Here is a 26,501-nt window from a genome sequence, read left to right as displayed (position 1 = left end):
ATTACATCCATAGCCATTCTACGGAGAAGACAAATGTTTTGGGTGTTCTGTTAAATTTATTTTTATATACAATCAACTTGATCTTCCTGTGAGGTGGAAAAAAGCTGTCTACCTTTCAGACATTGCAAGGTTTTGACATTGTGCTTCTTGCTCTTGTGGGTTCTGTTGTATTGAGTTAAATACCCCTGATACCAGGATTGATACCAGATACCTTAGTGTCTACTGCTTTTTGTCCCAGCAGAATAAGTGAAGCTTTAAACAACTGAACAATCAGTTTGATCAGCCTTCATGTGGTGCCCAGCTTCTGCTAAGCATTGACAGTACTGTTAGGGCCAGTTTCAATTCATAGTTTCATTATGTGGGAAATTAAAATACTGCTTTTTGCTTAATGCCTTGTGTAAAAAGAAGGTCAGTCCACACATTCTTTATTGTACTGAACTGTAAAACTGTGTTCAATTGATTGACTATATATGGAGTTGTGTATAACAGAAATCCGTGAGGAAGTTTAGATCCTTATCCACTTTCGCTCACCTATGTAAGGTAGGTCTCGCACTGGGACTTCCTTTAGCATATCTTTCTCACATGCCCCCCACCTCCTCATCTACACCTTGCAGCAAACTCCCTAACTCACTCCTCACAATGAGGGGTCGTTTGGGCAGCCTATCTAGCTTCAGATAAGATGTATTTGTCTCTCTCTCATTCCTTAGGATCTAACCCAGCTACAGACGTTGTATTCAGCAATTGTGAGGTATTCATATAAACAGTAGGTACACCTTATGATAGAATATTTATATAGTTTATATAGAATATGTTAAAGGGAGGGGTACTGTATCTGTACAGTTATTCTGTATTTTCCAAATTCTGACTTCCCCCACCTTTGCTTTTCACTTTGGCTTTGGAAGGATGCAAATCTGATATATCTCTGTTCTCTACATTTTTCTGAGACTTGTTAGCTGTCTCTGACATTACTTTAGCTGAGGCTTGAATGTCTCTGAAAGTGATTTTTGCAAAGTTGCTGATGCGGCCCTTGTTTAGGGTGAGCAGGCACAAAAGCTAGATAAGAAGCTAGTTCAGACATCCTTTACCTTTGTGCTTGTCTGTACTTTCTATTAATGTAGACCCAAAATGTGCAGCACTAAATGTGTATTGCATCTATTGCCTTTAAATTATCACTTCCAATGAACCCTATGAACTCTATGATGATTCTAATATACCTGCAGAGTATATTGATAATGTAATAGTGAGGTTTCACTCAAATGTCGTCTCACTTTATTGTATCTGTATAATATAGATACTGTAGTAGTAAAAAAATATTAACAGTCAAAAATTGTCTAATTTAGCATGAAACTATTAAGGATATGATGTGGTGGAAATGCTAGTCTAGAAACGTTCCGGTGTTCACATTAAAACATCTTTTCATTATCTCAAGTAGATCTGATTTATTTTTCTGACGTTATCAGACTAGGCGAGGACATTAACATCCACCATATAATTAACCTGAGAGATATTTTTTATAATTATTCAGACAGTACATTCTATCACTTTCAATTTGGATTGCAGAAGTCAGCACTGAAAAAATCAAGGCTCTGTCCACTTACAGAAATAGCCGAGTCTGTGCCAAATTTTATATATATATATATAATTCTTTAATATCTTTCATAAAGTTTAAAGTCCAGCAATTTTTCATTGGCAAGCAAGAAGCCTTTAGAGGTTACATAGGATACGTGCTAGAAAATATACATCAGACACATTCTGACACAGATATGTTATGATATGTGACGTCTGGTCTGAATATACTGTATAATGAATGGCTATTGGTATTATTGGAACTGTGTCATCATGGTTTAAAATCTTATCTAACCTAAAATAAACAACTTATTCAAATTTCATGTTGTTGTTTCTCAACACAATTGGTCACATTTTCCTTCAGTATCCTTATGTTAAATTGTCTGATACCTTGTACTGTGAATAAAGCATCACTTTTCGTTTCTATATTTATGATACCCAAATGCCTTTCTGCATGAAATATGATTTTAAACAAACATTGGCTACCACTTTGCACAGATGATCTTAATAATGGATGTAACAAAACATTTGTCCTGGAACACTGGCTAGTCCTGTTCCTGATAGACTTTGCTTGCATTATCGCATAAGGTGTCAACCATAGTTTGAGTGTTCATAATTCTGGATTCAGCTCATCTAGGCTGCTCATTTTGTAGTCAGTAGCTAGTTGATATGAGGATCACATCCAGTAATGTCTGGAAAGAAGCCAGGGTATCTGCTTCAACAACATGGCTGCATGGCTTATTCCATATTCCACAATCCTTTAGGTATAGAATCGCCTCTTGTCCTTGGTTTTAAATGAATTTCCACATCAGTTCCTCTTATCCTCTGGTTCATGTTTTAGTGTTGAGGTCCATGGTGTTGGCTTTGTCAAGGGCTTTGAGTACTTGGATCAGGCCCCCCTGTATTCTCTACTTCCAATGTGCATGAATACCATATTTCATTTATGATTCCTACTTTATTCAGTTCTAAAAAAGGCATCATATTCATGAATCCCTTTACATGATTTAAACCTGAACCTGCTGTTATCTCACTTATGACTGGAAATGCTAGCAAATTGGGCAGGAGCTTCATTTCTATCTAAAATGGCAAAACGTCTGCATTCATTAATTATTTTATGTGATTCTAGTGGCCTTGGAGCATTCCTTCATGCTTTATCCCTTGGTTCACTTTCTTCCACACATTTCCCCTCTTCCGAAGATTGGTGGCTGGCATCTCTATGAGCGAGAAATGTTGCACCATTGTACAATAGCTTTAGTTCCAAACAAAGGGGGCATACAGTATCTCCCCTCTATCCCAAAGTGTTTTACTGAACAAAACTTCAAAACACCTGATGAATCCACAAAACTTACAGGTGCTGCATGTTATCTGCCAGTGAGTGAAATACCATTCCATTTACAGTAATGCCATCTTTCAAGGAGAGGACATGTATTTGGCAGATTCAATAAGATTTCCTCAGACATTACTTTGGTTGTATGGCAGGCATTTGTAATAATGCACAACCTTGCTTTCTGGCTCCAGGAATAGTTGGATATCCTTGAATAAGGAAACATATCTAGGATTCAAGAGATGGGTTTCTCGGATTGTGCCCTTTTAATTTTAAGCAGCATTAATATTTTAATGGGTGTTACTAAGAGTTTTCTAAAAATACAAGGAAGAGGTTATAGAAAGCTTTTCTCAAAACACAGAGAGCATTTTATTCACATAAAAGGGAGGAAAATGCATACAAATATCTCAGAAGTTTTCTTGATTAGGTGGATTTGAAAGTTCTGGTGTTTTTTTCTTCCAGCAAGTTGTATGACATTATTGGGAGAATGAGTTATAATGACTATTGCTGTAACTTCTTGTATAGTCATTGTTGGTATGTGTGTGTGTATTTCTCGTTGGTTTTTTTTGGGTTTGATTGTTTTGGTTCAGAGAAAAAAACAAATGTTTAACTCAACTTGAAATAACCAAACAGTTATGGACTGGCCACCTGACATAAGTTATCAGAAGAGGAGAGTGCATCCTTCAGGAGATGAACTGGGAATAGAATGGAGGATACTTTGAAATGTCTGGCTGGAGGCCAGCTCCATTTCCAGCAAATACAACAAGAACAACATAATGCTCTGTTGACGTGCTTGCTACAGAAAAAACAAGAAGCTCCCACTGCCCAGACAACAGGCGCACCATAGGTGTTGCAGGAGTTTGAGAGGGGGAAGAATCTAAACACTTTCTGACAAACTTTGAAAGAGTGGCACAAGCCTGTAAATGGCCAGACACCCACTGGTCATGTAACTATCCTCACTGTTAACTGTGCCATTAGTGAGGTGCTCTTCTGTTTGTTTGTCCTTTTGCACTATTTTTCAAATAATATTTAAAATTGAAATATGTCATAAACTACATAAGAAATCCAATGATCTGCAGCTATTTCAACAGGACAGAATGACATCTCACGGTCATGTACCAGCTGTACCATAATGTACATAAGGGGACATGGGTCTCAAACTGGTGGGTTGTGGGTTGAAATTCCTGTTGCAGACTTGCTGTTTTACTTTACCTCAGTTGTACCAGGCTACCCTTTAAAAATGGGGACCAGCATTCTTGGGGATAATCCCTGCAATAGACAAGCACTTCATCCAGGGAAGAAATCGCATGCTCTTTGGTTCACTTAACGCCATGGAAACCATGACAGGCTCTGGCCCAATGAGCTGACATGGCTCGGGTACTGAAATTACCTGCCATAAAATTCATTTAAACTGCTGCATTTTTAACGCTGCTGCAACAACCTTACCTCTGTTACTAGACACCAAACATTTTTGAAAATATTATATTGTCTAAAATTAGATAGTTTAGAGGATAAACTAGTTTATCTAAACATAGGCTAGTAAATAACATTTTTTTCTTGTTTGAGTTTATTACTGTGTTTCCTACAACTTGAAGCACTGAGACAGACCTAAATACTATCATTATTGCTAGATTAATTTTGTGGCTGATGACTTCTATGACACACACTGTACATTGCATATTAAATCAGTGATCAGGCCGACATTCTTCTTCGTGTTTAATAGGGTTTGTTATGTGCAATTGAATCAAATTTAATAGCATCACTTTTGAATAATTGTATGAATGTATTTCTCATTTACATTTAAAGTGATCTTCATTATGTTTTCAACTGATTTGTTTTAAAATGAACTGCTGTGCAATACTTTGAATGCTTTTTCAATTATCACAGACGACACCAATTCTTAGGCACTTCAGTGGCACTTAAGTGATGGATAGCCCAGCAAAATCAATAGTTTTTAATACAGGTTTGTTTTTTGAACATTATTTTGAAAGTGTCAAAATCAGGAGATACTGTACAGTATGTCGTTCAATGGTATAAACTAGACCATTCTCAAAGAATTTTATTGGGAGAAAAATGTTTCATCAGTTAGTGCCAAATTTAGCAGTCAAGATCAGCATATTTGTGTGACAAATCCCTCTCCATGGACTTAACATCAGACAGCAACTTGTATTAATTCTAGCCATATACAGTTAGAAAACCAAAGAAGCCCCTCACTATTTCAAAACCATTACCATAATTCGAGAGGAATCAAATTGTTTGTTCATCAAAGTTGTGACAAAGTTGTGACAAAGTTGTGACAGACAAAGATTGTTGGTGTTTTTGTTCCAAAGAGAAAGAGTAGATATATTGTGTTGTGTTATTAGAGGAAAATGTGTGATGTTTACTGAAAAAAACCTCCAGTGAATATTTACATTTATAGTTAAAATTGCTCTCAAGAACGCAAATATTTGGAAAACATTTGGACAATATGGTTATTTGGTGATTCTAACAAGTATGCAAGGAAACAGTACAGATGGATGCTCAGATTCAGGATGTACTGTATTTAGAGGGAATACCCCAGAGATCTGTGTTTGTATCCTCTCTCTTACTGATTTATGTATTGATCTAGATACAGGTATAGTCAGATTTAATGATGATTTCAAATTAGGAGGATTAACAAATGCAAACTGCAAAGGAAATTCAAAACAGGTTTAGATAAAATTGAAGAGTCGAAAAATACCTGGTAGATTATGTTAAATGCAGAGACATGCAGACTGTTACTCACATGTAGCAAAAACAGAAAATACAAAATAAAAACAGGAGCACTGATTTTGAAGAAGCAACATATGAGCGATTTAGGGGTCTGTCTTTGAAACAGAATATAACCAAGCAATGTAGAAAAGAAATAAATAAAAGTGTACAGTGAGCTGAGCATTTTATTCTTCAACAGAGAATTGTACAGAGGGATTTATTCAAGTTAAACCTATGAACATGTATATTATCAGATGTGAAACACAAACCGTAGCACACCAATGAAAACTATGTGGAAGTGCATTTAAACTGTGGAGGCGCTTCTTAAAAAGACTAAGAGAGGGTGGAATAAGTAATCCAGAAGATCCGAAAGTTGTTGGATGAGATCCTCAGATCAGTTAGGTGATAGCAGCCAAACATGCTACAGTAGATGGGCTAAATGCCCTCCTCTCCTTTTTACCTTTTATGTTCTTGGTCTTATTTCCTATATGGTTTTTGTCCAACCCTTGAACATCTTAAAAATCCACCAAAAACCAGATTTTTCAGTAATATACATTACTGAAAAAAAAAAGTGCTGTGGAATATGTTACTGTTTTTTATGTAGAATCTAAATAAAGAAAAAGTCTAGCCTTGCCATTGATGTATGTCATTCATGTTCATTTAACAGCTTGGAGATTAAACCACATCCTGGCAGCCAATACAATATTTAGTCATGAGTTACTGATTTTTTTTTGTCTGTTTGTTACGTCCTTATTGTCTAAGGCCTGATATCGTAATGCATTTTGACTGGAAAATTGACAATTTTGCAGTAGCCTGTGGAGAAATGGAAAGATTGTAGAAACATTTAAAACAGCACTGCTTGACTTAACTGGAGACTTCAAGCTAAGAAATAGCTAAATGACACTGAATGTTCCACTTCCATCGCTGAGCAGCTGTGGTATTTAAATTTCAGCACCATAGACAGCAGCTGCTAGAGTAGCTGAGGAATGTTGCCAAGAAAAAACTCTGTAGGTCATTTGCTTTCTGAAGTGAGCTTACAAAGACGTGCATTATGGAATCTAAGGAGCATTCTTAATGTGTCTAAATCTGCAGTCTTCTAGCACTGTTTGCTTGAAAGCCTTATCATGGAGGTTTCAAACACCGCCTTTGAAATTATGCTCCTCTATTTGTTGTGAAGTGTTCTGGGAATTAATTCCCTTCATGAATATTATAGATGGTGTAAATGGCTTATCTTGTATTCTCTTTTTTCAATGAAAATGATTTACATGCTCGGTGATTGTTACCCGGCTCTTGAGTTCTTCAGTTTGAGGCCTACATTGTATGGTCTGGGAGTTAAGACAAGCAGACAATATCATTCAATACTGCACATCACACTAATCCATAAATAATGATTTGAAAATGAAAAACAAATATGATTATTCATGAGTGCCTTATGAAACATAAGGTAGCTAGAATCAACAGATTTTGTTAATATATGGCATTTTTACAGAGGTTATTAAGTGTGCAATGTTTGTATTTGTAATATTATTTTTTAAATTCTGATTAGTGCCCATAGCTCTGTTCATTTTCTTTTCTTGTCTGAGCAGATATTAAAATGAAAACATGTAGTCATGCAGTCATAATGTAAAATATAGTATAAAATGCAAGGTATCGCCCAATTCAGTGAGAATATACTCTTTTTATTTTGCATTTTGTCTAAATGGCATCACATTTTGGAATCATTACAGTTTGGTTCTCTGGTTTTCCCCGAACAAAAGCTTGAGTTTGCATACTGTACATATGCAACAGAGAAAACATTAAATGGAGACCTTTTTATTATTCATGCTGAGATTACCTGAACCTCAGGTTAAGAGGACATAAATTTGATAAATCTATAAACTTGAAGAGTGGTTAATTGTGTTCATGCTTCAAGGTCAAAAGGGTCCATTGGCCCTTTAGATAAGGTCTTCCTGTTCCTAAGCACATAAAGTAATATTAATTTACTGGATTTTCTTTTTATAGCAACGAGGACTCTGAGTGTAAACAGAGCCTCAGCAGTTTCAAGGTGAAGAGCTGGAAAATACAGGAAATCTGAACCACAATCAATGCAGGCTATTTTAAAATAAATGTTTTAATAATTGTGAAGGCAGCAAGGGGATTCAGTTTTTCAGGTTTCCAGGGGTGTGATGCGTGTTCTGTTCTCAAGCTGCTCTTTTTATCTGCCTGGTTGTGAGCACATTTAGTCACCATTTTGCGGCACAAATGTGAAAATCCTCTTTGTGGAAAAAAGAGTGCACACCAGATGTATAAGAAATCTATTGAGCAGCAGCTTTCCTTCATTAAAAATGAAACAAGCTCATTAAAAATGAAATGACCACTAGAATTATATTTCTTGAAAGGAAGATTACAGTTTTGTTAAAGTGTGGTTTTATTTGACAAGTCTTTACTACTGTATGTTGAAACATTTCTGCGGAGTGAAGTATCCAAATAATCCTTTTGAATGTTCAGTATGAATATTTTGGGGGTACTGTAATGCTCAGAAATTCTAGTTTCAACCTGTACTGCCAGGATACCACAGTTTAATTATCTTTGGGTTTAGCGCATTAGTGTCATAATATAATTGATCAAAGGACTTGCTAGCTGAAAATGCAAAAGTAAGTGTCCTGATCTGTCGTCTTCTTATGTGTGTGTGTGTCACTTTACATATTTAGCATGTACAACATGAAAAACATTTACTTTATAAGTCTGGGTGGAGTAGAATTGACTGCTTAGAGAATGAAAGAAAACCGATTCCTGATTTGCAATTGCTTTGTCAGTTTTCTGTCATCTTTTTAGACCTCCATCATCCTGGCCTTGATTGAGGAAGCCTTCTTATGAGTTTATTTCTGTGCAACGGCTGCTTGTGGATAAAGAAGAAAATAAACTGCCATCTTCTTTAATTCTTTAAATTACATTTAAAAATGCATTAACAAAATATGTTAGCATTCCTTCTAACGTATTTAACGTAACCTTTTGGTATTGCCATTTACAGTCTGATTTGTATGCTATAGTACTCTAAAACATTTTTAGCTAAAAACCAGCCCTACTTTAGGAAAGTTTCCCATGTTTGTTGTTTTCAGTCTTACCAACAGTATAACGGTGCTTTACTTTATCCATGCTTTATACATATAATGTTTTTCCATATATCTCTATGCAGACTTTTGTTCTGATTCTATTGTGCTTAAATACACTGGACCATAGTGGAAGAGCTATTTGGTGAAGTAATGCAAAGTAATAAAATAATAAAGGTAAAAATAAGCAGAAAATGGCAAAAACTAGTTTGAGTCACTCCATTCAGTCAGTTAAGATGAACCTGCTTCAACTTGAAACAGCCCTGTCACATGGAATCTACAATAATTCTGACCAACCTTGCAGTTTCTGGAAATGCTAATTATGAACATAACAAGCTTTGTCAATAGATCCATATAAATCCACCAAAAAACTCTTGTCATCTGTGCAGTCACCAGCTCGTGTGGCTTCCTGCTATACTGCTGCTGAAGTGATTGGGAAAGTTGTGCATGTGCTTGGCAAACCAAATAGTTTGAAGTGACCTCCATTGCAAAAAGCTAAACCATTTAGAAAGTTAGGGGTTCTGATTGCATTTCAAAAGATATTCTGTTCTGCTGTGTCACCTTAGTGTTTAGTATGATGCTGAAAAAGTAGTATAAATATTACTGCAGGGCTACAATTACACAGCTGGGCGGAAACTGCTCTGACACGAGTATCAAAACATTCTGAAATGCATACAGTATGTCAGTGACTAGAATTTGAGTCTCTTCTTGACTAATATTGATCTTTTGCCATGAGAGAATCTCTGCATAAAACCTACCCCTGCATTAATTCTACCCCTATGTCTTTATGTAAGGTGCAGACTGTCTTACAGGTATATGACCCAGCTGATTCTGCAAGGCGAAGTACTCCTCTAAGAAAGCCCTGAATTTTGCCATGATGGGAGGCTGGCCTCTTGCTGTAGTGGAATTCAGGGAATTGTCCTGCCTTATTTCTTGTGCTTCACAGCCTTTCCCAGGTCTAAGCATCTTTCTGATGATGGAAGGATAATAATATTTAAAGAGTAGGGCAGTCAACCACATACAGGACTTGTAAACAAAACAACTCATGACAGCATACAGAAGTAGTCAGAATTTATGGAGCAAGTGTGGAACAGAATACTGAAAGTGTCTGGGTGGTTCAGTCTGCCTCTATTACTGTACCTTTTAAAATATCAGTCAACGAAAAACATACATAAAAAACATGTTGATATGATGGAACTTATTTGAAAATTCTAATTAAACCAATCTAATAGCACACAGAGGTTAAACTGAATGACCTTGATGGCACAACAGTGAAATTGAGGTTAAAGCAATTCCGAAAATGAATTTCAGAAAATGCTAAATTGTGAGGAACAGCTGGAGGAAAGGACTGAAGGATAAAAGGATTGACAGAATGTACAGTAATATCAAGCTGTGAGAGGAGGAAAATTGCTGCAATAGGTTGATAGTATAAGACATAGAAGATGGAATTATATTCCTTTGCTCAACTATAACAATGTATATGGTATATCTGCAAATCCATGCATACCGTATACAGTCTATGTACTGTAAATAGCAAAAAATCACGTTTTCAAGGTGGAATCTAGCATTGCTCACATTTTCTTGTTTTAGGATCTTTATAGTGGTACAGTAATGACATTAATATGAATGCGTGACTGAATTTGAAAGTCCCATATAATGTCATTTCACATACAGTATGTTTGTTTGAGCATTCATTTTATATATTGATAGACAGTATATATATGATTATTCACATATAAAGTGAATAGGATTACACACTTAACAGTTGTGCAGTTTATAAAATTGCTGCTTTTGCCACTACTGTTTAGAAATGGAATGGATGTTTGCCATGCTTGAATAGTTACCTCTTTTGCATCCCTGTTTCCTTCTGTGACCCATATCAAATCCACAAGAATGCCACGGGTGTTGTCCCTAATGGTGCTTTCAGACCCTGCTTATTGAACTTTGTTTATAATTTGTTGCAGTAGCTTAGTTGTTCGATTGCTACCTCATGGGTCTATGATTCTGCGTTTTAATCATGCATTGAATCTGTCTAGAGTTTGCCTGTTTTTCCTTGGTTTTCTCTGCATGCTCTGGTTTTCAGTTTTGATTTTTTGAATAGATAGAGGGGATATGCAAATGGTAAATCTGTGGTCTAAAGTTTTATAAAGCTTTAGATCTAGCCTTGTATGTCTAGGAAACTAGACATACAAACCCTATCAGGAATGGAAGTGAGAGGTGAAAATAGACCACTTGTGTTGTATAGGGCATGACCTGTATAAAACCACATATACAAAAACTATAAGTCAATCAGCTATATCAAAGGGACAATTATCAGGACTGAAATGTTCTCCAGTTCTCCCTGACTCCACTTGCTTGAAGAAAACCAGACTCCAGCACACCTGTAGAACACCAGCATCATGTCCAGACCTCTTCACTCTCACTTCTGTCTCAAAAATGGTTTCAAGGCTCTGTACCCCCTGCTTTCAGCTCAGGCTCTTGCCTGCGTGCGTTAATGGAATCATGGTTTTCCTCTTTTCTCTGTTCCATAGGAGCCTGCCCAGCTGCTAATACTTCCATTCCCTGCCCACCTTTTCCATCCTGCCCTTTGCTCACTTCAGGAATAGCATCCTATAAGTATAAAAGTCCCTGCTTGTTTTTGTTTTACACACCTCACCATCATTACCTCTACTTCATAACTTTCCTGTTCCAACATTAACAGTTTAATCCCTGGCTGTTCCTTTCCTCTGTACTATGCAATCAGCAAATCTTTAACTTAAATCCCCATACATAGTAGTGGTTTTGGAGCCCCCATGAAGATACACAAACCATTAAAAGTGCACTAGACACCGAGAAGTCTCGAACATTTAATATCCGCGTTGTTTAAACAGTTACTTAGAATCTGCTATCTTGCATGTTCCTTTTTTAACAATTTTTTGTCATAACTTTTGTTATACACCCTTACAGTTTGTGTGTTTTTCACATCTCTCCCTCACAACCACAAACCACGTAGCTGCACACAGGGGAGAACGAGGAAGTGTAAGTGGTTTCCTCTGACCTGTGTGCCTTTGAGCCATTTGGTTTTTTACACATTAGCCTACTCAGCTCTGTACTGAAGCTATAGTGTCGATTGGAAGCACATCCATTAACGACCGCAATCCCTACCTGCAAAAGCCCAGGAGGCTGCAGGGGTTGAGCCTTTTAGGAACTTGTGTGTTGTATATTTCTAAATTCTGCGCCTTCCTCATGTTTTTGTTTTCTACAAATGTATAAGGTTTCACAGCTGGTTTGACAGGGAATGATCCATGTGAATGTTAAATACGTTTGATGATTTGAATATAATTTCCTCAAGGGAGTCTCAAGGGACAGGTTTTTCCATTCCTTTCCTTTAACTATTGATGGCATTCTCAGGAAAAACTAGATTTACAGGCATGGTTGCAATGTCTGCTACCTTGTTAAAAATTAAACCTGAAAACATTATCACAATGCACAGAGGTTGCAATATTTACATATTCTGAAGGATTGGGTTATTTATGTCACAGTATGCAGTGTCCACGTGGTCTTTAGTAAGATTCTGTTTGGTTTTCTAAATAAGTGATATACAGTACTATCAGCATAATGCTGAGATATGCTGGACCCTGCCAGTTCACTAATGTCCCTGACTGATGTTCTGTTTAGTGAATCACAATGTACAGATAATTGAAAGTGTCTTTGGAGACTGCCTTCTTTATGCAATAGTAGAGAGCCCTCAACCATTCAAGGGGATTAACGCCACCCCCCCCACAAAATCATGTCATTAAAGTGCTGGCAGCAACATCAGTTTAGATGTTGACCTTTTATTGTTACTAGTAGGAAAGTCAATTAAATGAGGGGTGATCCCAGACTGCGCTTACCCAACATATAACATTTCTTGCAGTGTTAAAAAGATTTGCAAGTGTAACGACAAAAGTCAATGAACTGATTTAATCTATTTTCACCATCACCAGACATTTGGTTAAAGGGGAACTGCAGTCACGATTTCTCAGACTGGTTATTAAATCTCAGTAACAAAATAAATTTATTGACGGTATAGAAACATTCTCAAATTTTGAATTAAGCACAAAATCGTGAACTTAGTAAAAGTACTGTAAATTGCCATGTTGTCGCAAACCCCTGGTCTCACCACGGGCAAGAGTGAGAGTTCCCACAAATTGTGACGTGATCCAGCCCTTCCTGCTCACTAGTCACTGTAATGACTAATGTAATGCGATGTACAAGCAAATAAATACAGGTTGTGCAGCAGATATATCACTGCAGAAATGTTCCAATATGATCTGCATGCAGTGTTAAGAAGTACCATTTATCAGCAAAAGTGTCTCAAAGTTGAGAGCAATATTTCAATTGGATTAAAGGAAATGTATTCACAAGCCTGCTTATTTACCATGTACTTGTAATAGGGCTGCTTCATGTCACAGGAAGATCTGTTGCCTCGTTCTGAATTGTAGAATATGGTGCTGCCCATACCTAGAATTTCATCTATTTTGTGATGTGAATCGGAGATTTTACAAGTTACTGTGTGCATTTTACTTTTATTGTGGTTTAAAATGCACTCATCAATGCTGATTCTTTCTAACCCCAAAATATAAAAATAGTGTTGCAGCTCCCATTTAAACATTAAGAACACTCCTCACAGACCCCTGACTGCACGTCTAAAGCTGTCTTCCAGCTGCAAGTTTCTCACTCCTTTACATTCTTGTTGTTTGGAAACAAGTCTTGTCTTTAGATTGAGAAATGTTATTTTCTTTCTCAATAAACCCCGTCGGGATTATTGTATACTTGAGTAAAATGATGTGGAAACAAGAGTGGATTATAATGTCATGAATCATCCTTTGTGTTTGATTTGATGCTGAAAAAAGCAACAAGAAGAACAACAAAAAAAAACCTCCCTCCAGCAGATTGGAGAACTTATTCATTTCTCAAAATATAGAATTCAAACTGCTTCTCACAGATAAGAACAGTCATAATCAGAGAAGCTGATTTATTTTTGAGTCACTGTGTTTATCCTCTCATTAGCATGTCTTGGGGGTTCTTGTGGGAAATCAGTGTTCTGGCATCAGCTCCAGTAATTAGTTGTGCTTGCTATCAAATGAAGGGGCTACTAATTAGCAAGTGGTAGGCTTGAGTCATGTTTGTGTTTTTGAATAGCTGGTTTGAGGCCCTTTTGGAAAACGATTTTACATTGCCACACTGATGCTCCACTGAAACTTGGAGCATCCAAAGATTGGATTTCATGGCGATTAGTGAGGCAGCAGACATATGCCTTGGTTGTCTCCTGCCCAATCTTGGATCCATAAACTTATGTTCTATGCAGCTTTTAATTAGCTAAGAGATTAGTTTTTGCTTTGACAAAAAGTAGTAGCCAAGAAGACAAAACTGTATTAAAGGATTTTTCTACAATGTGGTCCTAAGTTATCATTATTTTAGTTCATTTTAGGTGATGCACAATGTAGATGAAAAATACAAAATCCTATAGTGCTAAAGGATTAGTGACAATACAGCAATACAGGTCAAACAGAGGGGTCAGGAGTCTGCTTTTATTGTACACTGTATCATCAGTCTGGTGAGGGCAGTCCTGGCTCCCTTTATTTATGTGTATATGTTTAAGTCTTGCTAAAGGCCGGGCGTTGCTCTGAGACTTTCATCAAATTGCTTCAGCAAATGCCCAAATGGCCACTCTCTTTGCCTGCATTATAAATACAGATTACATTTTGAGTTGCTGTATCATATCAAATAAAGGATTAAAAAAATTCATATCATACCATATGATATCCTGAAGTCAGGAGGTTGTCTTTAAAAACATGGCATAAAATCATGGGCAAGTCTGAATCCTAAAGCCCAGATTCTTGCATAATTTGATAAAAACAATGTATTGTATACACTGCTTTGTACCTTATTTAACCTGCTGAAACTATGCCATGGCTAACTAATGCACTTTTTAGATTGGTTACTGCCTACTGTAGAAATACCCAAGGAAAACTTCTGTTTTAATTCAATATGTTTAACATAGTGTTTTTGCAGGAACTATAGTCTGCACACACAGGATGTACAGTATTGTAATTTAATTACGTTTGTTAACATAGTTCTTATTAGTTTTTATTGCAGATGATATGACATAAATTACACTCCACCCATTATTGACACAACAATATTTTGAAGGTGCATACTTATTTTTTGGACTAGAGAACTTCATTATGCCATTGTTTGGAAGCAATCTTTTTATCTCTTATGTTTTTACTCCTGTTATCTTTCTATTAAGCTGCCTATGAAAAGATTTAGTGATTTCTGTTTTTGCTTATAAAAAGGACGTATTTATATATTTAATAATTATATGTACTTGTACATATATTACTTGTATAAGTTCAGGTGGGTAGCTGTGTCAGCATGCGTAGGCTACAAAGGAACAAGTAATAGGTTTATTCCATGCTGAAAAAAGAAGAAAGAAAACACGTTTCGGCCGTTCAGCATGGAATATACCTATTACTTGTTCCTATTGCTTGTATAGCGCTTTTCACGCATTTCATCCTCCATCCTACATGATATAGCACCAGTGCCCATCAGACATTACCAGTTGAATTAAAATAGAGATTTAGCCAGGCCAGATTGTAGAAGCCTAAAGGGGAATTTAGCCAGGACACCAGGGTTAATACCCCTAATCTTTCAAACAGTGCCATGGGATCTTTAACAATTAGGACCTAAGTTTAACATCTCATCCAAAGGATAACACCTCCTAACTCCTTTCGCCAGTAAACAATATATTGTGCTTAATTGTATAACAGAGCTCATATATAACCAAACATACATGAGTGCTAAGGATCCTGGGACATTGGTTTGGAAATTCTGGGCCAGAGGAAAGAGTGTCACCTACTGGTCATCCACCAACCTTGACCACTGACAAATCAGAAAAGGTGGCAACCTTGCTGTCAATATGTATTGAGAATAGTACTGTATGTGTATTTACCATTTCAGTAACAACACTAAGGATTTTACAAGAATTTCTTTCTGGCTCTTAACTGATATATGTGAAACCACATTGAGATATGGTTTACTAATTTTAAACTGAAATATGTATAAATTGGCATTTAGCACTTTCAATAGACAATACATAGAGATAAGGCAGAATTTAATTCTAAGAAAATTTAGCCCTTATGAAAGATGTGTGTGTTTGTGTGTGCGACCCATCCAGGGTGTATCCTGCCTTGTCTCTGTTGCCTGCTGGGATAGGCACCAGCTCTCCTGCGACCCTGTACTGGATAAAGTGGTTAGAAAATGAATGGATCTGACTGAAGCTGTGTTCCTAAAAATAGAAGATATTATTGTAATATACTGAGGATCAACGGAGGATGATGTAATGACAACAAATTCAAAGTCATTATTAGAATAATGACAAAGTACTCTACATGTGGCCACTGTTGTTCCTGAGGAGTCCATTTAGTCCAGCCCCCAACATACAGTACAGTAGCCATGCAATGAAGGCATTGTTCTTGATAAGCATACAGGGCTTGTTCCTTCCTGTATGTTTTTATTTCTTGTCTTTCCGGGCTTGACATTCAACAGGTTAAATATCACCGCCCAAGCTACTCTTTCACTAATGAGGTGATTTTGTGCTTATGCAACAGTGAAACTCATCCGAGTGCATCACAAATGATGGAGTGACTGGCGAGTGATAAAGACTAATCAGTGCATCAAAATGATGACGATAATATTTAATTAATATCAAGAACTAAATGCATAAATAGAGTGATAAGTTTCCTCCTGATGCTCAGATAAAAATGGTTACAAAGACTTCCCGGAAAATGATTCATCACCTTCTCTGCTGCTTTCTCTTTTGAGCAAAGAGCAGTCAGCTTCAGTGCTGAAGTCTGCTTATCTGAATCTATATCAAAACTGGCTTTTGGAAGAATAGATGTTAATTTAATTTAGTGTTTTGGGGGCTTATCTTGGGAGGGGAAGGGAAGCATGTACTGTAACATCAGCACAAATCAGGTTACTTATAAAATAACAGCCTTGCTGAATCTGAACAACATTATGCGCCAACAGGGTTGGTACACTGTATAACTGACTTTACAGTTATTCTGCACAATTGATGTAATCAGGAGTTGACTTATTACGCTGTTGTTAAAAGCCAGTCTGACCTAGTCACAGAAACCTAGCATTGCTGTGTTCTTCAGCAAAATACTTTTTTTGGCTCTACAGAATCATGAGGATAAATATAAAACATGTACAAAATAAACATGTACATTATGCATCTAAGAAGATAAGAACACTTACAAACAACAAGAGGCCATTCATCCCATCTAGTCTGTTTGATAGTTAATAGCTAATTGATCCAGCAATGTCATCCTGTAACAGAAAAATGAAACCAATGTCTGAAACAACATGGCTGGGAAGCTTGTTCCATTCTCCCACAACACTTTGGGTAAAGACGTGCTTTCTGTTCTCCATTTTAATGTGCTTTCGCATAGTTAACTCTTGTGTCCATTTTCCACTTTAGGTATGAGAACCAAAACGTGTTGTGTAATGAAAACAGAGGCATAGCAGATAGCTCTAAACTTAGTCTTTAAAATAAGTGAGGTACCCACTGATATACAGTATAGGGCAATAATATATACTGTATATATATGTTAGATGTGACATAGAACCTTTTTACCCCCACAACAAAACACTGGAGGCCACAGAATTCTGTACACATGAAAATAAATAAGGATTCACTTCATTGGAGATTGTTGGCTGTACAGGATATCCCTTGGATATACTGAGGATGCAAAAGATGGGTAGAAACATGCTTCACTCATGTATGTTTGATGGTGTACAGTATGTTTCTAACCATTTTTTTTACCTTTAATACTACTGGCAGTTTTATTTTTTTAAAGATAATTTTCTTGCAGTTATGAGGATTGTTTTATATATTTTTGTTGGAAAAACAAAACTGGAACATGTGACGCTACTGATCTGTGCTGGTCACAAGCTATATACACCAATTAAAATGATAGTTTTAAGAAAGTGTGCTGATTTTCTATCACAGTATATGCATTGTTTTTCTGATTTAAACCTCCTCCTTACTGTACCAGTCTCTGTCACTAAAATATTACTTGCTGTTTTTGTTAGCTTTTAAGTGTCCCTCTTTCTACATCTCCTGTTGCTACTGCAACAGGTTATCCAGGTACAATTCATCAGAGCCATCTTAGGACCTGCTGTGAATATACAAACCCAGCTCCCACTGCTCCTACATAATAACAAATACGTATTCCTTCAACAGGTTCCTAATATACTGCAGAAAATGCTGCAGTGCCTTTCTAATGTAAAATGGGGGAAAGGGATTCACAGTGAGGTCTGGTAATGCCAAGATGTGTTTAGCTTAATTAGTGAAATAATCCATCACATTGTCACTTGTAAATTGCTATTCTACAGAAATGACTAACACACTGGAGTCTGCTATATGAAAAAGTACAGCATGCCTCACCTGACAGTCTTTTATCTCATGAGCTTTCTCATCCAGCCATGAAAAATGGTGTGAGCTGCTGTTACCGCAGCATGACTCAGTCCGTGTGTATTGGTCAGGTTCATAACTAGTTCCATGGTTTTTCTGCTGGTGTGAGCCAGTATTTAAGAATGCTTTTAAATGTTTCCTGTTTCTTGAACAAAATAGTGATTGTCATTAATTATTTGTTACTATATTATTATGTACAAGTAAGCAAATAATATAAAAATGAGTTAAAGAGATTGTAATTCACTTCATCTAGTAGTACTAGATACTGTAAATCTAGGGGTGGTTATAAGAATACAAGCGAAATTCAAGGAGTTTTCAGGATGGCAGCAGGGATTTCATTACTTTCATTAACAGTGATTTCTTTATGCATAATGTACCTTATTTATACTACATTTTTCATTCTATACTTCTTTATCTTGTATTCTATACATACTATTGTATAGTGGGTGCTTAAAATTCACAAGAGTTTAGTTAGGTCCATCATAAACAAATGGAAAGAATACAAAAAGACTCATACCCTTCTTAGAGCAGGCCATACTCCCCAACAGCAACTGGGTAAAAAGGACTTTAGTCAGTGAAGTGGCAAAGAACCAAGTGAGCACCCTCACTGAACTACAGGCATTCATGGCTGAGATGGACGAACAGCTGAGATGGACGAACAACCATGACGAGCAGCCAGCACTAGACAGATTTAGACAGAAGACATTCCTGAGAAAAGGCCATATCTTGGCACTACCATGTGACATCTGGTAGACCCTGAGACCACGTGACAAAAGATGTTTTTGGGCTGAATTTGAAAACTGAACACTTTGGTTTGAATGTGAAGTACAGTACCTGGTACAAACTGAACACAGGTTGTCACCCATGTCACATGGTGGTGGCAGCGTCATCTTGTGGGGAGGCTTTTTAATGGCTGGGATAGAGCCACTTGTCTAGACAGAGGGAACGATGAATAGAGCCAAATCCAGGCAAATGTACCTTGCACCACAGTACATTTCCACCATGGACTATATTTATGCGGTAAAATGAGTATGTTTCACATGTTCATTGTTACTATGATTTTGTTAGTGAGAGATTTTTAATGTTGATGTGTAGGCCTACAGCTGTTGTATCTTTGGAATTGCACAGTGATGAAGGTCACACAGTACTAAAACTGGATTATGAGTGTTTTGAATTACTGCTTCATGAGCTGCACAAAGTGTGGTCGAACAAGAAGGCATGTTGGGAGGCTGTAATATGTGACAATAATTATTTCAGGAGTTATGGGTAGATATGACTGCTCATAGTGGTGTGACACTGGAATAGACTGGATGCTTCTCTGTGAGTCATGATTTTTAAAGATGAGATTGTTGCTCTATTTTGGGAGGATGAGTGACGCCGCTTCATACACTTATTAAAACTAGTGGGATTCATGCTTTATCATCTGTGAATACAGTGAAGGAAGACATATTCTTGAAGTGTATAGGAATGCCATGACTTCACAAGCCTTGTACTGCAAATGTATGTGGATGACTTTCAGATCTAAAACAATATAATTTCATTGCACAAAATCACAAAAGCCTAGCGTCCTTTCCATAATCCTAAGAGCTTCTCTGAGCCATCTGTTCAACGAAGGGGTCTGATCAGGTAATTAAGTTGGTTTATTAACAGATTCCCGAATGAATATGCCCTAAATTTAAAATAATTTCTAATTAGGATGAGAGGTGATGCTGTATAATTTGAATCTAAAATAAAATGAGGATTATCTGTTTTATCTTGTGTGAAGGAATAGCAACATAATTCTGGAAAATCAACTTGAGTTTTTTTTTAGTAGGTGTCTTGGTTGTGAAAACCTCTACATTTCATTTATTGTCAAGAATAGGATGCATGGTGTTCTCAATCATTTTGCAGGATATTTTTCCTGAAAAAAAATGTTTCTGCAACTTGAAAATCCCAAAATGTAATATAATCTGTCTGAAGACAGGTGGCGTGTTGGTAAACACTGCTATCTCTAAGCTCTTTAGTTCTGGATTTAATTAGGATTCCTTCTCTGTGGAGTTTGCACATTGTCTGTGTGACTTTTCATTGGGTTCTCAAGTTTCTTCCAAAGACATGCTGACTAGGTTAGTTAGATGTCTTGAAATTGTCCTGTGTGTGTTTACTCTGGCATCCGGCCCAACATGTAGACCTGCCTTGTGCCCTAGGCTTCTGGGAGATACTCTGTTCTTATGTGACCCTTGCTAGCCATAAGCAGCTCTCTGATCAGGGCTGGGTGATTCAAACTATTTTAAACAAATTCTGTTGGGAAAAAAATCAGTTTGCATGTGGAAGGGACACGAGACTTATATACTGTACGTAAGTGCACTGATGCATGATTTTAAGATTAATTCCTTCCCTCTATAGATCTTGTTCAAGATTAGAAAATAAAAATCCTGAAACCGTTAAACGTCCTTTTCTCAAAACCAATAAAGCTAAGTCACATAAATCAAGTGAGCCAAGGCTTTTCTAAAGACTTGTTGTTATGCTGTAGATCAGTTTTCCACATGCTTTTCTGAGAATGCCTTTAGAAATAAGGATGTGATGACGCAGACTAAAAAACAACAAAACTCATTTAGAAAGAGGTTCAGACCAGGTGACGGGAATGAAAGAGCACATGCCATTTGCACTCTGTGCACAGGGCAGCTGTCTTTCATTTAACCTCCAACAATGAGATCAAGTATAAAAAGGCATGCTCTTACTTAATCTGTGTGTCAAAGTCCTTAGTTAATCTTTTTTTTTTGCAGGCAAAAAAGAAATCATGAGTGTCAGGGGAGAGGTCATTGCTTTAGCTGGGGGATGATTGCTAAGCTCCAGCTAGTGGGCTCTAGAGCTAGTTGCCCTGAAGGCTTTACCAGATATAGCACTAATAAGGCTCAATTACGATTCCCATGTGGCCAGTCAGGCGGCTTGGGATCCACCACAAACACTGCCATGTGAATCCTGCTGGTGAAGTGCCAGGTAAGGGCTCTTAAATGGCTTTACACTATGCAGTGAGGTGTTGATCCTCTGCACAGCAAATCTGTGGCAGGAAGAACCCAAAATGAAGGATAACAACAAAGCCCCTCTTGACTGCATTACCAATCTTTGGGCGTCAAAGTTTCTTGTTCTCTGGCTGGTTCAGCTGGTGAAGGAGTAATAAATCAGAGGCAAACTGGGAAAAACATATTTATTAACATTTACAATAACAACACACTAAACAACACAAATACAAGTTACTCTATTTATAGAAAAGGCATCTTCGAGATCTACCTCCAAACCAAAAAAACCCAGACTTCTGACTGAGTATTCAGAATCCTGTATACTACTTAAACAGGCCCACAGGAGAGAGACACCTGTGTGCTGAATAAAAAAGAATACTGTACAATGCAGGGCTAAATCAGGGCTTCCCACAAATCCTGGATGCTCTAAAGCAAAAGGGAATCTATCTCCGTATTCTGTAATTGCGTCCACTAACCAGGATTCTTTCTACGGGAAAATCAGAGTTCCTTAAATAGAAAAGAAAGTTCTCTAAAGTAAGGTTTAAATATCTAGAATTGATTGTTGAGGCTGATTCAAAGGTTCTCTGGCCCCGGCACATTTCTTGAAGATTCATTTTGATCGGTGTCTTTCAGGCCACCTTTATAGTAAAGCTCTGCAAAACCCTAAGTTTTTGATCCATTGTGTCTAGATCCTGAGACACTTCAATAGCCGTAACACTATTTTTGCATTTCTTACAGAATTTATCATATGAGTCTGTTCTTACCATTCTCTCCTTTTCCGAAGTTAATTGTTCAAATATTGTGGCCAATGGGATAAAATGCAATTTCTTATTGTCTGGTATACAGTTCTTATACAGGAAGTATACTGTATGTTGAGCAATTGGTATTTATCTGCATTCCACCAATCAAATCTGCCTGGATATGTATTCCTCAGGATATTTTAAATTTGCTTTTATAATTAAAATATATTTTAGATCCTGATTAAAGAATAATTTAGTATGAAGATAGCTATGAGTTAAAATGGCCTAGTTTGTCCACATCTTTAGAAATCTTTCAGTTGCACCTTATCTTGGGGGATGCAGATGGCATGTTGTGTTATCAAACTTGTTATCAATTGCTGATTAAATAATTATTGTTAATTACTTATACTGTAGGTATAAGTACAAGTACAAGAGCATTAAATGGCAAAAGGAGTTTATAAAAGATAGTTGTATTCCCCGGTCTAATGTAAAATTAAACTTGTTAATATTGAATCCTGCATTTGATCTAGTTTATCAAAGATTAAGGCCAGACTATTGGTAAAATATGAAGTTGAATGCATACATGATTTTCTTAAATGCTACCCGTTTTCCATATTCCATATTTTTGTGGGGCCCACCCAGGATTAGCCCCCCTCTTACTTATTTTATATTTATGTATTTTTATACTTCCAGCATACTACAGTATATATTGAGAAATTACTTATTTAGTTTATTTGACTCAAGTGTTTTCAGAGGGCTTTCAGGATATTTTATGTTACCAAAACAAGCAAGGCCACCCTGATTTTAGATAGAATAGGGTGCTTAAGCAGACATGTGCAGTTACTGTATAATAGTCACCCATTCTACCTGACACTGGTAACAGAAAATGATGTGAGAGGCATCTTCCAGTGACCAGAACTCCCATTATGATGGACAGTGTCTTCATTTTCATGAAGAAGAACCCCTTGCTCCATCTTGTATAGAAAACAATCTGCACAGTAGGCCTGGACACACAGCCAGTCCCAGAGGTGGCCAAGGATACTCAGCTCATAAGAATGCTTCTACCATGCTTCATAATATGTTCAGAAATACAAAGATGAGTCCGGAGAATTTTGGAACAAAATGTATGGGTAGATGAGACTAAGATCAACCTTTACCAAAGTGATTTGAGAGTGCGATTAAGTGAGATTAAAGCGAGAAGAAAGTAAGGAACTGCAGGTGCTCAAAACAACCCGATCTCAATTGTTGCACACAGTCACGGCTGCCTCTGAAACTGGCTCACTTATCTTATTGAAGATGTAATTAATGTTGGCAGCAGCATTATGAATTCTGTCGTTTACTGAAACATTTGGTTGTCTTATATAGGAGAAATTGCCTCCATACCTATTGTACATCTAATATGTAGCCAACGATGACCCAAAACATACCGTACAAGCAAAGCAAAAAGGATTTAATCAGGAAAAACAATAAAATCTTAGACTGGGCAAGTTAATCTCCAGCTTTAAATACTATTAAGCTTGGATTTTCCTTGCTGAAGTCAGAACACTACACAAATATGCAAGAACACAATCTGCAGCAAAGTATTTTAATGATTATACAAAGAGGCTTGAGAGCTTTAAGGGGTTGCAGACTTTTTGTAGCTATTGTCTCAAAGGGATATGCATGCAGGCAAGTGCTGACTTCACCTCTCTCAAATGTAAAGTGACTATGTCCCAATACAGGTACAGTATGCTTGGTCACTGAGCTGAACACAAAGTATGTTTTTGTTCTAAAATGATCAGATGTATTCATGGAATTACCCAAAATAAAATGTATATTAAATTGTATGTAATATACATGCTGGGAAGTAAAGCAAAAACAAGTTTTGATTTTGTTGTGCCAATACATTTGGAGGACATTGTAGATCTTGTTTTTGCATATACTGTAGCTAGGAGGCTATAGTATAAAGAGGGGGCTGTATCTGGCCTGGGGAAGGAGTGCTATAATGCCCTGTGATTTAACCTGAAAGGAGCACAGGACATTAATGCTAATAAGAAAATGGAATGGTTAAATTAAGATTTAGAGTTTTATGTTGCAGTGGTCAGTAGCCCTCCAAGTTAATATACAGTACGTACTGTATGTTTCCCATCTTATGCATTATGTTCTATATTTTCTGAATCTCTCACATAGAACTGGATTGAAACAAAACTTTGACTCACTTCTGGATCATAAATTACAAGGCCAACACTTAATTTTGTTTACCTTTGTTGGAATTGGAAACAAAATAAATCTTCAGTGATGAGCTGGGTTTGTAATTTTTGTGGGGGTCGAAGTTTCATTTAATCTGTTCTGTAAACTACATTATTAATTTTAGATCTATCTAAGATTGAACAGTCTTGTAGTTATTTTTTATTATTTTTTATGTTTGTCCTGTGGTGCTTGTTTTATGATTGCAATGGGAATTCAGTATGAATTGTCTAACTGCAAAGTTAAGGGCCCAGCCTGACCACAAAACAGCAGGTTTAGTGAAAACAATATGATAATTGTTTCTTAAATATATAATTAAAGACTGACAAAAGATATCTGTAGTATATACTTGAAGCACAAGCAAATAAGTCAAACCTTTTTTTAATTTGGACATTTTAAAGGTTACATTTTTTAGTAATAAATAATTGCAAATGAGTCTGCTTATTTATAAATGCACAGAGCTTTCTTAGTTACTTTGATATTATATACTCAAAATGGCCTGGTGTTGCAACTAAGGAGGACAATGGTTTCAGTAGGAGTTGCCATAGTTACCCCTGCCTACACAACAACCCCATATCAGACTTAGTGTCAGGCACCTGGTTAGTGTTATAGTTTTATTAACTATTAAGCTGTCCACCGTTCAGGGAGTATGAACTTGAGAGGTCTACATGCTATATTGTTATCTGCTTGTGCCTTCTATCCCAGAGTAATAAGGAGTAGGCTTCATGCTCTTCAATCAAGTGCAGAGCTCTAAGGAGCCTTCATTTCTCAAAGTCCATGCTAGTGCCATTCATCATTTAATTCATGAATGATTTACTGTTTATATTTCCATATTACAAACAGGAATATGAAAAGAATTATCATCACCATAGTAAATGCTCAGTATTTGTTTTTTCCTCACGTACTTGTTATTTTTATCCATAACTTAAATTAGCACCTATTAACGTAGCTGGGCATGCTTTTGGAGCAATTGAAGAAGAAAGCACAAGTTTGCTCTTTTGTTTTTATGTTTGCATATTATAATTTTTCCTGTGCATCTTCTCATCTGTAAGTCTTTCGCTATTTTGCATTATGTCAGTATATTTTTTTCCTCTCTCTTCTTTGCAAAGCCAAGTACTGATCCACCTGGAGATGAAAACAAGTTGACGGTAGGAGTCCACTGCCTTCACTTGTTACAGTAGATATGTGTCTGTGTTGTGTGTTGATAGTCACCTTCCTGCTGATTTCTTTCAAGCGCCTTTCTTTGTGTGTCTTCTCATAAATGGCAGTCTATACCATACTCTCGTCTGTCTCTTTCTTTTGCAAAACCATGTATTCTTCCTTAACCCTACCCTCTTGGTTGTTGAATGATTTATGGAAGAACCTGTCAGTGATTTCTTATGTACACAGCACATTTTATCCGAGTTTGTTTTTTCTAACCAAGTTGAAGATGCAATATTTTCTAAAATGACTAACGCTGCACACAACGGTCTGTTGAAATATATTTTCATCATGAGCTGATGACACTTCTAGATCACCCAGAAAGATCAGATCATCCCGAGGTTCTTATGGAAGTGAAATCTTGGAAAAGTATGATGTAGCGGGGCTTTACAAGTCACATAAGGACTGTAACTTTTACTGAAGGAAGATAATCATGTACTGCACAGTACAACGTGAAGTCAAACGGAAAATAAAGTCTGTCAGAGTATAGACAAAAGGAAAACCTAGTATTGCTCCTTATGAGATTCATATCATTTTACTCTATTATGAAATGATTGTTTTCTATATGTAGCACTTAAAGGGATAATTTATGTTTGTTTTATGATAGCAGTTTGCCCAAAGAAGAGAAAACACTTCTGCATTTCTTCTAGTGGGATCATATGCTTCAGAAAGAAAGCTTAAGTGCATCCATATACAGTATATAATTATACCCAGTTTTAGAGAGTCATTTATTACCAGGTAGTGTGAACTCCATGAAGGCATGAAGGCCTGAGTTTGAAAAAGGTAACTAGTGCCTATTTCTGAAGTGGGGCTACGGGCACAACTGGGGGGTGCCATGTTGCCGGGCTGTGAAGTGATGTGCCGTTTCTTCCGCCTGCAGCTCAAGCCTCGTCTCCAGCGAGGAGGAAGCTCAGCGTCGCTGCACAACAGCCTGATGAGGAACAGCATTTTCCAGCTGATGATTCACACTCTGGATCCGCTCGCTGAGGGTAGGTGCCACGTCTCTGAGAGAACGAGAGAAAAAGACGTCAGGTAACCATTTGCTCGGGGCCTTTTGGTGCCGATGAGTAACACATCCATCCTTTCTAACACCTGAAAGTCACTTCCAGTTAATGATGAACCCAT

The 26,501-nt window shown here is 37.0% G+C and overlaps 1 protein-coding gene across 7 annotated transcripts in view; it reads left to right on the top strand.

Annotated features, from left to right (window-relative positions):
* The window catches only part of slc24a2a (solute carrier family 24 member 2a), a 97,614-nt gene that overhangs the window by 14,349 nt on the left and 56,764 nt on the right, over positions 1-26,501 (top strand). For 4 of the 7 annotated variants that reach the window (XM_088631126.1, XM_088631097.1, XM_088631143.1 and 1 more), the window contains exons 3-4: positions 25,286-25,324; positions 26,257-26,365. In XM_088631126.1, coding sequence (XP_088487252.1) covers positions 25,286-25,324; positions 26,257-26,365 — 148 coding nt within the window. The remainder of the gene's footprint in view (positions 1-25,285; positions 25,325-26,256; positions 26,366-26,501) is intronic. The other 3 variants (XM_088631117.1, XM_088631136.1, XM_088631147.1) reach the window with 1 other exon arrangement.

This window comes from Lepisosteus platostomus, chromosome 1, assembly GCF_059453375.1.
Source record: "Lepisosteus platostomus isolate fLepPlt1 chromosome 1, fLepPlt1.hap1, whole genome shotgun sequence".
NCBI lineage: Eukaryota > Metazoa > Chordata > Actinopteri > Semionotiformes > Lepisosteidae > Lepisosteus > Lepisosteus platostomus.
The sequence above is the reverse complement of the archived record's forward strand: the minus strand, read 5'-3'. Positions and strand labels throughout refer to the sequence as shown.